General features: G+C 48.4%; 4 protein-coding genes across 4 annotated transcripts; all 4 read left to right on the forward strand.

Moving 5' to 3' along the window:
* Positions 1 to 482: 482 nt before the first annotated feature.
* BJ212DRAFT_1277572 (Alpha/Beta hydrolase protein) lies at positions 483 to 1591 on the forward strand (the record flags this gene model as incomplete). Its single annotated transcript, XM_041331373.1, has 5 exons — positions 483 to 716; positions 778 to 866; positions 919 to 941; positions 1006 to 1146; positions 1194 to 1591. The coding sequence occupies 5 exons, from the start codon at positions 483 to 485 to the stop codon at positions 1589 to 1591; spliced, it is 885 nt and encodes a 294-aa protein (XP_041190139.1).
* A 636-nt stretch (positions 1592 to 2227) lies between these two features.
* On the forward strand, positions 2228 to 3846 carry BJ212DRAFT_486241 (chaperonin 10-like protein). Its single transcript, XM_041343317.1, has 8 exons — positions 2228 to 2414; positions 2462 to 2528; positions 2582 to 2593; positions 2649 to 2704; positions 2760 to 2861; positions 2915 to 3018; positions 3101 to 3581; positions 3637 to 3846. Exons 1-8 carry the CDS (start codon positions 2376 to 2378, stop codon positions 3808 to 3810), a joined length of 1035 nt encoding a protein of 344 aa, XP_041190140.1. The 5' UTR covers positions 2228 to 2375; the 3' UTR covers positions 3811 to 3846.
* A 2035-nt stretch (positions 3847 to 5881) lies between these two features.
* On the forward strand, positions 5882 to 7925 carry BJ212DRAFT_1569778 (Scramblase-domain-containing protein; the record flags this gene model as incomplete). Its single annotated transcript, XM_041342031.1, has 9 exons — positions 5882 to 6225; positions 6281 to 6339; positions 6399 to 6538; positions 6593 to 6750; positions 6811 to 6991; positions 7062 to 7077; positions 7146 to 7252; positions 7333 to 7351; positions 7400 to 7925. 9 exons carry the CDS (start codon positions 5882 to 5884, stop codon positions 7480 to 7482), a joined length of 1107 nt encoding a protein of 368 aa, XP_041190141.1. The 3' UTR covers positions 7483 to 7925.
* A 3568-nt stretch (positions 7926 to 11493) lies between these two features.
* BJ212DRAFT_1277577 (MFS general substrate transporter) lies at positions 11494 to 13267 on the forward strand (the record flags this gene model as incomplete). The annotated part of the gene is made up of 7 exons (XM_041331374.1): positions 11494 to 11667; positions 11732 to 11797; positions 11865 to 12025; positions 12079 to 12225; positions 12267 to 12423; positions 12474 to 12960; positions 13014 to 13267. 7 exons carry the CDS (start codon positions 11494 to 11496, stop codon positions 13265 to 13267), a joined length of 1446 nt encoding a protein of 481 aa, XP_041190142.1.
* Positions 13268 to 13827: the final 560 nt, after the last annotated feature.

Consider the following 13827-nt stretch of genomic DNA (forward strand, 5'->3'; position numbering starts at 1 on the left):
TCCAAACCTGTACAGACTCGTTACTTTACTCTCATTGAGGAGAACAACATGTCGGAAATTTCCATTATTATCTTGACCATTTACTGACTTGAATTTACAGTCCAATTGGAGCGATACGTATGAAAGGCTGAAATATAAGCATAGTGGATGCGGCTGGCCAGTGCTACGATGCAATAGTTCTCTAAAGGCTCGGACGTACGTGTTAGGCCATTGACCGTGACGATCTGCGTTCCTTTATATCATCAAAAGCCACGATGGCGCTTTTCAGAACTATCCGATACCGACACCTGTCACCGATAATTGCCACGTAGCAATGTACACGTGCGAGCAGCTGGAGATATACAGCATACAACCGATCACCATCTGAGGGAGGTGACGCCATCAGTCACCCGCATCCATATATATACACCCATCACATGGTATCACACTGATTGATCCTTCCCTCGAATACCGTCTATCCTTTGCAGCCCACCCCCACAACAATGGAACCCACTAAACAAACCCTTTTAATCGGCGGCCTCCTCGTCGACGTCTACTCCCACCCCACTTCGAGCTCCAGCTCCACAGATCCCATCCACGCGCTCTTCTTCCTCCACGGCCGCTTCGGAAGCGCACAAGCCAGTTACGTTGTCGATACTGTTAAATTTATTTTCGATGAGAGTTATAGCTCTGGAGCGGAGGGCGGAAGGAAGAAAGATCTTGTCGTCGTCGCATTTGTAAGTCTCACTTCATCCCTGTGTAAGAAAGGGAAACTTGAAAGGATGGGCGGGCGAAAAGGATCATAGGAACCATGGGTCGAGACTCGTGGATCAGAAGCGGAATTTGGCGTGGAGCGAGGATCTGGCTAAGAATAATGACCAGCATGCGTACGTATCGTAGTATGGGATGGCATATGAACGCTGATATCCCTTGATTTAGCGTTGACATGTATACCATCCAAAGTACGTCCAAGATACAATCGATATCAAGCGTGCGTCATAAAACTGAAACTGACCCCACTTGAAGCTGGTACAGCAGAAGACGTGTCCTTCCTAATCGACCATCTCCCTTCAATCCTCTATCCCTCGGGTGAACGGATGGTTGTGGAATGGGGTATATGCGGTGTGAGTCTTGGAGGACATTCGACGTGGATTGCGCTATCTCGAGGTACGCACCCCATCTAGCTACTTCATCTGATTCCCACACACTCCCAGAACCCCGACTCACCCTCGGAATCCCCATAATCGGGTGTCCTGACTATACGAAACTCATCTCCCAACGCGCCCAATCTTCACGAATCCCCTTCTCCCCGCCATACTTCCCTACCTCCTTCAAAACATATATAGAAACGCACGACCCTGCACAACTGGCGTACCGCGCCAAGGATGCTTCCAATCCGTTTTTTGGTAAGAAGATTTTGGTGCTTTCGGGGAAGGAGGATAAGCTTGTGCCGTGGGTGGCGTCGGCAGAGTTCGTGGAGGGTCTTGAAGTTGGGGAGGGGGGTGTTAAGAGGGTTGTGGTGGAGGAGGGGGCGGGGCATGAGTGTACGAGTGGGATGCGGAGGGAGGCTGGGTTGTTTGTGAGGGAATGGTTGAGTGGCGCGGTGTTTTGAGGGTGTTATTGGTTGTCTTTTGGGGACCAGAGCTGCATCAAGGATATATGATTCGGAATATGTATGATATGTAAGTCTGTTGAAAGTCGGCCCAAGTAGTAGCCCATACCGCTGCAGGGTACTAGTGCACCATCATCGTCCCACACGCCTCCTGCGCCTTGTACATCGCGATGCCTGTAGAAACGACGGGACCTTGCTCTCCAATTCGCGCGAGTAGAGGTACGTATCAGGCGGGCAAAGCTCTTTTGGATTGTTCGTATCTGTGGGGTAGGGTGAGTGCCAGAGAGCTGATTACCCAGGAGCAAGATCCGGGGAGGGCAGTACGAAGTAGTTGAGGGCTGAGGCTGCCGCTTGGATCATGCGAGCAAGGGGCGCTCCTTTGGAAGCTACAGCGGAGTATAGTGTCCGTGTGCACATGACTATGGCTATCTTTGAGATGAGTAAAAAGGGACTGGTGGCTCCGATATGTGGCGTGTTCAAGGTGATAACGAAGAGCTCCACCAAGGGCTAAAGGAGCTCCATGTGAGAGTCACTTACGCTATCCCTTGAGTCATGTATCGTCAAGGCATTTGCTGGCTTAACCCTAACCTAGGATTTCCAAAAACAAACGGGGTTATGACATCACTGAAATCAGTGAAATCAGCAAGCAATATTAAGCAACCAAATCCAATAGCAGAACTCGATCGTGTTTGGCTTTCTTAGCATAAAAGCCAGCTTGGATACTCACAATCACAAAAATCATTCTTCCCCTTCTAATCTCACTACCAAGTCTCACCCACTCGCAATGCCTGAAGGTACTATGAGAGCTCTGTGGTACAACAAGGTAGCCATCGTTCGCTACCGTGTCACCATCGTCTAACCTAGCGACAGCCACAAGACTTTGAGATAAAGCAAGTCCCAATACCCAAAGTCGGCGACGATGACGTTCTCTTGAAAGGTACATCTCACAACCCTCACCATATTCATTTCTGATCACCAAAACCCCACTAGTATCGTGTTGCGGTCAGTAGCAGGCACGCTAAACCATCTCGAACGCACACTTATATCTTCTGCACAGGTGTGTGCGGCACAGACGGACACATCCACGACGGGGAATTCATATCCAAGTTCCCAGTCAGTCCCTCTTATCAGTTGTGACGTCAGTCCATATTAAGCTTATCGCACCTAGCTCATCCCGGGTCATGAAGCTATCGGAAAAGTCGTCGAAATGGGAAAGAACGTCAAAGGGTTCGAGATCGGTGACCGTTGCGTCGCTGATGTGGGCCTAACCGTAAGTCTAACTCAACACCCGAAGCGATCTCCTTACAATTATGAAAATCGCAGTGCGATAACTGCTTCTACTGCAGGCGCGGGAATTCCCTCTTGTGTGAGAACTTCAACGCCAGAGGCGTTACTCTTGATGGCGGCTTTGCCGAATACATCGTATAGTAAGCACAGCCCATCAGGATGCCCGTGCTTCCACTCACATGTGATTTCCTTCGTAATTCCAATTCTAATCTCATATCTCAGCCATCAAAAGAAGCTATACAAGATCAAGCACCTCACAGATGAAGAATCCACCCTTCTAGAACCAGCCGCATGCGCAATACACGGCCTCGACAAACTCAACCCCCCCGTCGGCATCGAAGTCCTCCTTCTCGGCGCAGGACCTACCGGTCTCATCCTCGCACAGCTCCTCAAGCTCAACGGCGCCTCCCGCGTCGTCATTGCTGCTAACAAAGGCATCAAGATGGACATCGCGCGCCAACTCGATGCTGGTGACGAATACATCGAGCTTGACCGCCAAAACCCCGATGCGCAGTGGCAGAAGCTCAAAGACGATAATCCATATGGCTTCGATGTGGTGGTGGAGGCTACGGGCGTGGAGAAGATCGCGGATATGTCTATTGGATATGTGAGGAGAGGTGGGACGTTGATGATATATGGGGTGTATGAGAACAAGGCGCTCGTTCATTGGCCACCGTCCAAGATCTTTGGGGATGAGATTACTGTAAGTTTTATTTATAACTTCGATGGCGATACGATGCTGATCCCCCGTCTATCAGATCATCGGTTCCTTCTCGCAGACATACTGCTTCCCACGAGCAGTCGCATACCTCGATAGCGGAAAGGTCAAGGTGAAGGGAATGGTGACGGACGTGTTCAAGCTTGAGGATTATCAACTTGCTTTGGACAAGATGAACAGCAGAGGAGCGCTGAAGATCGCGATCAAGCCATGAGTGCGCTATAGTCCGCATCGTGCGCCCCGCATCTCCTGCGATAAGTAATATGTTGTACTTTTATCCTTTATCTATCGTGGCTGGACGCTGTGTATGATACCCATCCCTGTGTCATCAAAGTCAATGTGCAATTCCCAACTCGTATATGCAATCATATTACGGCGGCACGACTCGATGTGTTTGACTCTGAAAACGACACAGCTACTGTAACACATCAGAAGGAAACCGAGCGCTGAGTCTTGACCTGTACAAGTCGCACACGTATAATCGAATTCAACGGGTTGACGCTCGAGTGTTCCTATTATACGCATGCGTCTTGTATTCGGTATTCCTTCTAATACAATCTGCTCAGTGCTCGATAAAGCTAGGACAAAGTCTCACCGGACGTGATTGACCTGTACAAGCCGCACACGTATAGTAGAATTCAACGAGCTGACGCTCGAATGTTTATACTATACGCATACGCCTTGTATCCGGTGTTTCAATCTGCTCAGTGCTTGATAGAGAACGCTGTGTTGAATCGATCTGGGACAAGGTCTAGGCTACATGTCAGCCAGAGTAACGAGGACATGCATACCTCAGCGGACGTGATAGAGAACGCTGAGGCAGGACTGGCGAGGCAAAGTATTCAAGTATCGAATGCCAAGATGTCCGAGACGGAAAGATGCTACCGGTGACAACAACGCCGGTGGAAACGACATGTGGTGCCGAAGGTGTTAAAGACTCGAAAAAGGAAAGGAAGCGAAGACAAGTCCTGGTGGCTATTGCTCCGGAACTGATGGCATGCATACGTATCCCATCGCCAACAGCGCTGTGGAGTTGTCCAGGTCTCGCACAGAAGGGTGGTAGAGACCAAGGTCGAGGCGTCTGAGTACTGAGTCACAAGACCCATATTTAGCCCCCGCTCGCTATCTTGATAGAATCATACTTGCAATCAGAGCTCGATCCGCTACTGATGGAGGATTCTCGAGGAACAAGAAACTCCAAAATCTCCTTCTAGCTTGTGAAATACCATGCCGAGCAGTGAACGCTGCGCAGTGATGTTTGGGTAGTGGGTGAACAACAAGATGATGGCAACCATCAGCGGGAGGCTCACCCACTACCCAAGACTACTAACTAAAACGAAATATCCATCCGCCAGCTTGGCTAGTTCGTGGTAGAGCTATCATCGTGATCTTTGCAGTGTCTGTTAAAAGTGGTCAATGTCATACTGGTATGATGACAGCTGGATTCTGATATCCTGAAAATGCATGCAAGTGGCAGCTGTACGATACGATGCTGTCGCTCCAGCGTGTGTTTGTCATCACTATTCTGGTAAGAGAGAAGCACTGTTGAGCTCGAGTCTAGGCCCTGCAAGCCGCAAACATATAATAAAATCCAACGTATCGACACTCGCTTATGCGAATGCGCCTTATAACTGGTTATTCGATTCCCGAGGCTGTGGTAGATGCGGTTCTAGATGGATGAGTTTATACTCCCGCACGGTGATAGAAGCAAGACGAAGACGAAGAATCAAGATCGAGATCAAAATCGTTGGCTCGGTGGGTTCGCCTGCGACTTGTATGCGGCTCCCCTCTACGCCCGAGAATCATACAATGGCAATTGTCAATTTGAGGTTGATTTGCTACTGAGCTGAGGGGACTCACCGAGGGGTTGGACAGTTCTTCATTGAGAATTTCCCAGGCTGAGCACTGCGAATTGAAAGGGAGGAGAGGTGATATTTGAGTGCACTAACGACCATGCAGGAGCAAGCCACCCACCACTGAAAACTGGTCAGCTATCGATAATCGAAACTCCGAAATATCCTCAAACTCCTCTCCAAGTACGTTGTTTCGTGGTTTTCGAACCACCTCGGACTCCATCGATAGTCTGCATAGAAAACGAGTGCTGGAGAGGTAAGTTCAAGTTAGAACCGAACCACAGCTTATTAGTCAGCATGGGCAAGGGACCCTGAGTCACGGTTATTATTAGTCAGCACGGGCTGTCAGTGAGGCCGCCAGGTAATGTTCAACTACTGACTCTAGCATTTTTGGACCATGAACTCATTTGGCTGGTAAACTGTCGCATCAGAATGATTGGACTACTAACATCGGTAGGTCGTAGAAGTCTCACCCACCCAAATCCATGTCTCGCTCTCCTCCACCACACACAATCTTTTCAACGAGGTTACGCCCTTTCTCGATTTCCTGACCGAAGGACCGGTTTTGGAAGGACTCCCAGTTCAGGACGCAAACCCACCCTGGAAGCTGTGCCATCCGAGTCTGCTCAGGATGAGACATCACGATTTACATACGAGGAACAGTCCTCCGCTCATGATTCGCAGCTTTGGGACACGAGCCAGAGAATGCCGTCCAGCAACCCGGAGGAAGGTTTGAAGCACCTGTTGCTCAATAATAACACGTTGGTTATCACAAGGTGTGTTTTCTTATTGAACTACACTGTCGAGCTGATAAATTCGTCATGGCTGTAGAAAGCTTGAAATGATGAGCATATTCATGGGTTTTGAGCAGTCAAACCGGTATACTATTGGTGCGTGATACTCAAGTCTTATTGTGCGTCATCTGACAATTGGAATCATCAAAAATTAGCAAACGAAGCTGGTGAACCGCTCGGCTATATTGCTGAAGAGCCACGCGGTATTTTGTCAATGTTTGCCAGGCAAATCTTCCGCACGCATCGTCCGTTTCGTGCATTAGTCATGGACCTCCATGGATCACCAATTCTCTGGGTGCGGTCCATAGCTCTCCTTCCCCAATCATAATAAATTCATCTAATCCCGCAGATTCGCCGACCATTCGCGTGGATAAACTCACGCATGTTCGTCCAACGGTTAAAAGACCTTCATGAGTATACACCAGAAGGAGAACCCGTCCTAGACACATTCGCAGAAGTCCAACAGGAATGGCATCTTTGGCGAAGACGATACCATCTCTTTCTTCGGTAATGCAATACATCGCTTGTATGTGTTGCCAGTACCGATTCCCGAGACTTGTATCATAGTGATCAGCCCAGGCGCATTCTTTCCACCGCCTCCGAGCGCCAGCCTGAGCCTCCGATAAATTCGTTCACCCAATTCGCAAAGATCAACGAAGGGCTCTGGGCATGGCACTTCAACATGCTCGATGCGCATGGGACACCCATTGCGTCTGTCAACAGGGCATTCCGCGGCTTTGGAAGAGAGGTAAGTTCCACATCCTATCGCCGCATTTCAAATGTCGTTCAGGGGCTCAACGGTCTTCTCTTCTCCGCAGATTTTCACTGATACAGGTTCTGACATGCCATGTTGCTGAGGTGCCGATCTTACTGATGTGATGGGGGCGTATCGCGGTTGATAGGACAGTATGTGGTGACTTTTGACGGCACTCGCCCAGACGTATCCGATTCCGATCAGATGCGGCAGCAGCCCATAGTGATCAGGAATCTCACTCTTGACGAGCGTGCGGTAAATATATCTTGGTTGTTTCATTGTTATCACTTTTCTAACACTTTTCTTTTGTGCGGTATTGACTATTGATATTGTAGCTCGTGCTTGCGGCGGCAGGTCAGTAGCTCGAGTGTTTTGATGGTGTTGGATTTTGACGTCTGGCAGTTAACATCGATTATGATTATTTCTCGAGACATTCACAAGGTCACGGATTGGGGTTCCCGATGTTGTGGAGCTCGGGGGAGTGAAGGTATTGGGTCATTTTATCGCACTGCTTTATGGCGCTGTTGGGACGCAGCAATTATATTGATGCAGAGATAATATCAATGTACCACAGGTAGTCACCTTCTCCCAGTGTCCGACAACTCCAGATCCTCCTGCTCGCGAGCACGCTGGCATTAAAGGTGCTGCAGTTGTTGCCTTGATCGATGAACGCTAGACCAAACTCCATGAAGTGAGGTGAATATTGTATGTCAATAGTAGCAAGATTCTAGGCGGGAACGTCTGAGTTACTTCCTACCGACAATCCCAGAGTCAGACGCTTTCATGATGTCCGCTACAACATCGACTTGTGTCTTTGTTCAAGCAGGCGATGACAGATGGGAGCGACTTCTAGTATTCCCGACTCTCAACGTTAGTGGAGGCAGAGCACACGTAAACTACACACTAGAACGATATAGTTTGATCAATCTACCACTTTCAATCCTTCCACCTTTAATTTTCACGTCACTCTCAATCACACTGGAAGAGTCACCAACTAAATGAGTGTCCGTCGATGAGGCTTCAACGATGCCCTGCTCATTCTGCGGAAGAGCTTCAGTCTTTCTGGGAGCTTTTCGCAGTCTTACTCCCAGAACTCTGGTTATGGTTGATCTCTATATCCAGCTGCGCCCACTCCTGGTCCAGTATCGTACTTGTAGTTGCGGATTGTGCGATGAGATCGAGAGCGGTTAATTGGGTGCATCTTGTCATCTGGTTCTGTCCCTGAAGTCACGATGTAGGAATTGGGCTCGTGTTATTGTGATAATTGAGAAAACTGTAATGTCATTGATACGCTTTGTCCAGTATGAGACGCGTCATGGAGGGTGAGTTGTAAGAAGGGTGGCATCCGGAATACAAGTAAATAAAAATGTATGTGGTCACGGTCGCAGCTCATCTCATAGTCCAACTCCAAAGATCTTCGTATTCAAAACGCATATGTAGCCACTCGTGGCGAGGGCTGTATCTCCGTTGATATGATGCAGCTCCATTTGTTCTTACGCCAAAGCTGAGTGAGAAACAGTTGAGGTATCGTGAGTGATATGACTGAAAGACTGACTAGAGAACCAAGCACGTAAACTAGCCTTTGTAGCTTCATCACTTGCGTTCATCATAGATAGGTATGATTCCAGGACTTCTCCAAGTCTACCTGCCCGAAGGAGTGCAACGCACTGTTGCTTATTGGCAGTTTGCCACAATGACTCGAGGTCCCACCCGAAGAGCTGCATAAAAAAAACTCAGTTGAGCACGAGAATGATCTTCGGTTGGACCACGCCATCATACCACGGTAAACTCTTCGTATATAGAATGAATTGGCGATTGCGAGAAGAAAGCGCTAGCATTAACAGCGGTAGTGAAGTGCCCAACAGCGTCGTTGTGGTGCATGGCATTCAAGGCGATGGTTCCAAGTTGGACATGTAGATATGCCTAATTTACGAAGCGCAGAACAATGAGTTATAACACGAACTTGGGCTTGGCTGAGTGCGTGGCACTCACTTCTACGACACAACAAGCAAGGGGATCAGTATCGGGAAAATCGGCAGCTAGCTCTTGGACGCGCTGGATCGCTTCTTCATGTTCATTTGCATTGAAGAGTGCAATAGCCTGAAACCCATAATGATTAATGAAGCAAGGAGTGTGCAATACGATAACAACCTGCCTTAATCAAAAAAAGGATATGAGCCTTCTTTGGATCTCCATTCGCGGACACGAATGCGAGGTCAAAAACTTTGGCAGAGTCCCGGACTTGACCCTTTCCGCAGAGGGCAATGCCGTGGGAGATAAATCCTGTCAAGGATGGCTGAATGGTGACAGACTATGTCACGATGAAACTTAGTATTTCGTCAGGAGCCCTGATGGGTTAATATATATCACCTCGATTGCATCCTCGATTGCCCGGTCCCAGTGGCATTTGCGTGCCATAACGAATGAGCGGTTGGCATACGAGGTGTAGTTGTTGTCATAGGCGTCGATACCTTGTGTGAGTAACTCTTCGGCGGTAAGCAAGTCGCCCGCGAGGCATGCATTGCGCACTGCAGTGTTGATAGTGAGGATCTGTATAAAGCATGCTCAAGTTGTGGTATTAGAGTCGATGATGGAAGCATGCCTTTGAATCAGAAACTTCGGCTTTGAAATCAAAAAGACGCGAGACGAGACGGCGAAGGGGTGGGAAGTAGATGGGGAAGTACTGCCGGTTTCCTGAGAGCTTCCTCTACTGCCCATTTCGAGATCTTATTATCTACATCTCCACTGAGGATGTACTTGCCGTCCACGGAGAAAGTGACGCATGTCGCACAGCTTGAGTGTTGGAAGATGGCGATGGTTTGTTGATCTGAGAGCCGCCAGACGCGGACACGGTGATCATATGATGCGGTGGCAACGAGCGAGCCAGAAGTGTACATAGCAATGCAGGGAACACCATCAAGATGTTCTGTCCAAGGAAAACCGACCTGCTGCCAGGTCGATGTATTCCACTCCCAGTATGGTAGGATCCATTTCATCGCCCCCTGAGAGAAGGCGAGTGCCATCAGGCGTCCAGGCGAGTGACAAGTTATATTGAATGTGAGCCTTAAACTGTGCGACGCGTTCCCTCGTTCTTGGATCATAAATTTCGATATGGCTATGCGTTGCAATTGCAAGAAGTTCACCAGACGGCGAATATCGAACACAGTGGACATGGTCACTACATTTAAATGGATTTCCTTGCGACTGCCATGTGGTTGTACTCCAGATCTTCGTCGTTTTGTCTGATGAGCCTGTGGCCAGTGCCGTTCCATCAGGAGAGAAGTCCAATGATACGAGCCAACTGGGGTAGTGAGCTTTGACTTTGGTGAGAGTTTCCCCAGTTTCCCCGTGCCAGACAATCAACACTCCGCTCTCATCACCGCTTGATACCAATTGCCCGTCTGGTGATACTGCCAATGTCCGCACTTCACTGCGGTGACCCTCCATGTATTTCAAGACAGCACCTGTTTTCAAGTCCCACAGACGAAGCGAGCTGTCCATCGAACCGGTGACCATACGTCGTTCATCCGGAAAGACTGCGACGGCGCGTATGAAGTCTATATGACCTTTGAAAGTTTAAAGGGGTTTGGTGCTTGGTATGAGGTGCGACTCCATTTCACTGGATTCAGGTTGATGGTGTCGAACGCGGTTGAAGTGCGTTTATTGTGCGATTGATTCTTCACTGCATCATGATTGACACGGCATTAACCTAGACTCCCAGGACTATCAGACGGCCAGGACGCGTGAGACTGCCTCGGCCCTCCACACCTGCGTCAATATCAATATTGTGATAGGATCGCTCACACCTGGGAGCTCTCAGCTTATGGGAGGGCGTCTCTGAATTGGCTGGTGATAAAGAGTCGACCGGTCCGAAGCGAGTTCAAAAGTTGTACTGAAGAAATTGCGTATGGCTCAGAGCACGCGTTTATAACCGCTTATCCGAGAGACTTGATACCGTTTTTGGACGCATGTGCCATGCGTGGGATTCGTGCCGAGACTCTAGCTTCCCTCCTAAAATTTGAAAATTGACGGTCCCAACTTTGCAGGAACTTCAAATGTCGGCAGTCGCAATTCTGTGGCAACGTGCTCGCATTACTGCCGCTTATCATGCCTCTTATTCTGACCAGCAAGTGCATATCTTCCTGATCGAACACATTTTTGCCATGACTGCAAGGGCGCTATAGCTAACGCTCACTCCCCTTGCCAAACACGGTAAATACAATGTTCAATTGTCATATCGGTACAGCTTACAAAGAACCGCTGATCGCCAGTTGTAGAATTGTATAAGCGCCACCTTCTCGGACAGGCTCGTATCGGAGTTTTCTCCCGTAGTATAGTATGCCCGCTGGCAAAACCATATCAATGATCGATAATGCGCAGATTATAAATACAGATCAGGACTCGGTTTCAGTGTTCGTTCAGAGTCAAAGCAGTTTAATCTTGCTACCAGCGTCACTCACAGGCTCTCGCTGTATTTCCAGTCCCGAGTCTCCAGGATGGATACTTCCAATTCTCATGAAATCATAGTAAACGAGATAACACCTCTGTTCCCTGCAGAGGCCTCGAAGAAGCCTAAAACACCTCTTCCCAAACGCCAGTTAGGCATACTTATGATGCTGCAACTTGTGGAACCCATCGCTTCAACATCTATACTCCCCTACATCAATCAGGTATGATTTTACAATGTCGATATTTTTCCTTGACGCACTTTTAAAAAAAATTTCACTCCTTTAGCTTATCAGCGAACTTGGAATCACTGGGGGCAACGATGCGGCTGTAGGTTATTATGCTGGAATCATCGTAGGTGTCGACATGATGACTTGCGAGAATGGTTTTCTCATAGTCTATTGTCGGATATACTCAACAGGAATCTCTGTTTTTCGTCGCGCAGGCACTGACGGTACTGAGATGGACTAGGCTGTCTGACCGTATTGGGCGTAAGCCGGTGTTGGTAATTGGGCTCTCAGGTGCTTGCATTTCGATGCTGTGTTTCGGCCTCTCAAGGACCTTCTGGAGTCTTGTCATTAGGTGTGCCTTCAGCTGAAGGAGATACCCAATGCTGACGTACTGGGTTTGCTTAGCCGTTGCATGTGCGGTTTTCTAAATGGCAATGCGGGAGTTATGAAGACCATGGTGGGGGAATTAACGGACTCCTCAAATATGGCTCAGGCATTTGCCTTGTTCCCGATTGTCTGGTGCATTGGAGGCTTTATCGGGTATGTGAGGCTGTTGATTACGGAGATGGCGAATGATTAAATCGGCACGTCAGTCCTTTCATGGGCGGAATATTCGCGCGGCCGCAAGATCATTGGCCTGCATTATTCGCCAATCCATTTTGGGGAAAATTCCCATACTTTCTGCCTTGCGCAGTCGCAGCCTGTTGGTTCGTCCTAGCCCTTTTAATGATGACAATCTTTTCAGAAGAAGTAGGTTCTACATACCTGCATTGTCTCACACGTTACTCACGATCGGGCAGACATTATCAACACGGCGTCGACCAATGGCATCAGCCACGCTCGGAGATTCAAGTGGTGAATCACTGCCTCAACAATCAATGGCATATACCCCCTTGAAATCTCTGCTCACGCCTACCGTTGTTGTTCCAATTGCAAACTACGCTATGCTCGCTTCTCTCGACGTTGCTTTCGGAGCTCTTTTACCACTGTTCCTTTCAACACCAACCTATCTTGGCGGCCTTGGATTTACTCCTTCGTCTATTGGCTCATGGCTAGCGTTTTTTGGAGTCATGGACGGTGTCTTTCAGGCATTATTCTTCGCCAAAATCGTCGATCGACTTGGTCCAAAGCGTCTATTCTGTATGTCAGTGTCATGCTTCCCGTCAGTCATAGTCATGTTTCCGATAATGTCATGGCTTGTAAGCGCAAGGGAGGGAGTTGATCATGCAGTCAAGTTTACCTTGCTTTGCCAACTAGTCCTGATGATCATATGGGGTATGGCCTTTGGTATGTGTTGCGATAAAATCATTGTCATTAACTTGTAACCCACTTCATTACAGGGACTGTCTTCATGTTTATTACAGCCTCTGCACCTACTAATACTGTCCTTGGCGCCATTCATGGTCTTGGCCAAACCTCTGCGTCAATGGCTCGTGCGGTTGGACCTGTCTTGGCGACTTCACTCTTTGCTGTATCGAAGGAACGCAATCTTCTTGCGGGAAATGCAGTATATATCGTTTTGTTTATACTGGCTGGCGCGTTGATATGGTTAGGGTCGCAGTTACCAGATGAAATACAAGACAGGAATGAGTGAAGGGTCGGCACCCCTTTCGCGATCTCTCACTTCACCATAGAGGAGTACCCAGGAACTTCAATTGGAACAGTCAATTTTTACAGCGAATGCCACCATTCAAACGCGCCTCATACCTCTCTGGCACACTCCGCGTGAAGAAAGCAATATTAATTCCATGTAGATTCGAAATATCACCTATATTTCAACATCGGCTGCTTACCCAAGTAGTGGTGTTTTTTTTAATATCCAATTTTAAGTCCAATGAAAGTGAGACTAGTACTCTATGTAGGGCAGTACTAACTAGTCTTGGAGCTCCGTGCTCCGTGCCCTCCCTCTAAAACTCCAAATGCACTGATCTGAGTCGGGCGTACCCCTGTCGCTCCCGGCGGCTGTTTCAGATTGGTAATTTAAAACGGCATATCTAGAAGCTAGAGGCGAGCACACGCGACGGGAGAGAGCTAAATAGAATGTATTCTACGTGTTCGCTAGCTCGGTATCGAGACGAAAATTCTAATAAGACTTAGATCTCAGTATCTGGTAAGAGACTGAGATGTTTAAACGACGGGGGCGTTCTTTTGTAG

This window comes from Suillus subaureus (genome assembly GCF_016647635.1).
Source record: "Suillus subaureus strain MN1 chromosome Unknown BJ212scaffold_28, whole genome shotgun sequence".
Taxonomy (NCBI): Eukaryota; Fungi; Basidiomycota; class Agaricomycetes; order Boletales; family Suillaceae; genus Suillus; species Suillus subaureus.

Excerpts from the sequence above, each read along its gene's own strand:
- BJ212DRAFT_486241 (XM_041343317.1), top strand. The coding sequence starts at position 2,376 with ATGCCTGAAGGTACTATGAGAGCTCTGTGGTACAACAAG. Across the intron at positions 2,415-2,461 it reads GAGCTCTGTGGTACAACAAG|CCACAAGACTTTGAGATAAA; the intron begins GTAGCCATCGTT and ends ACCTAGCGACAG. Across the intron at positions 2,862-2,914 it reads TCGCTGATGTGGGCCTAACC|TGCGATAACTGCTTCTACTG; the intron begins GTAAGTCTAACT and ends TGAAAATCGCAG.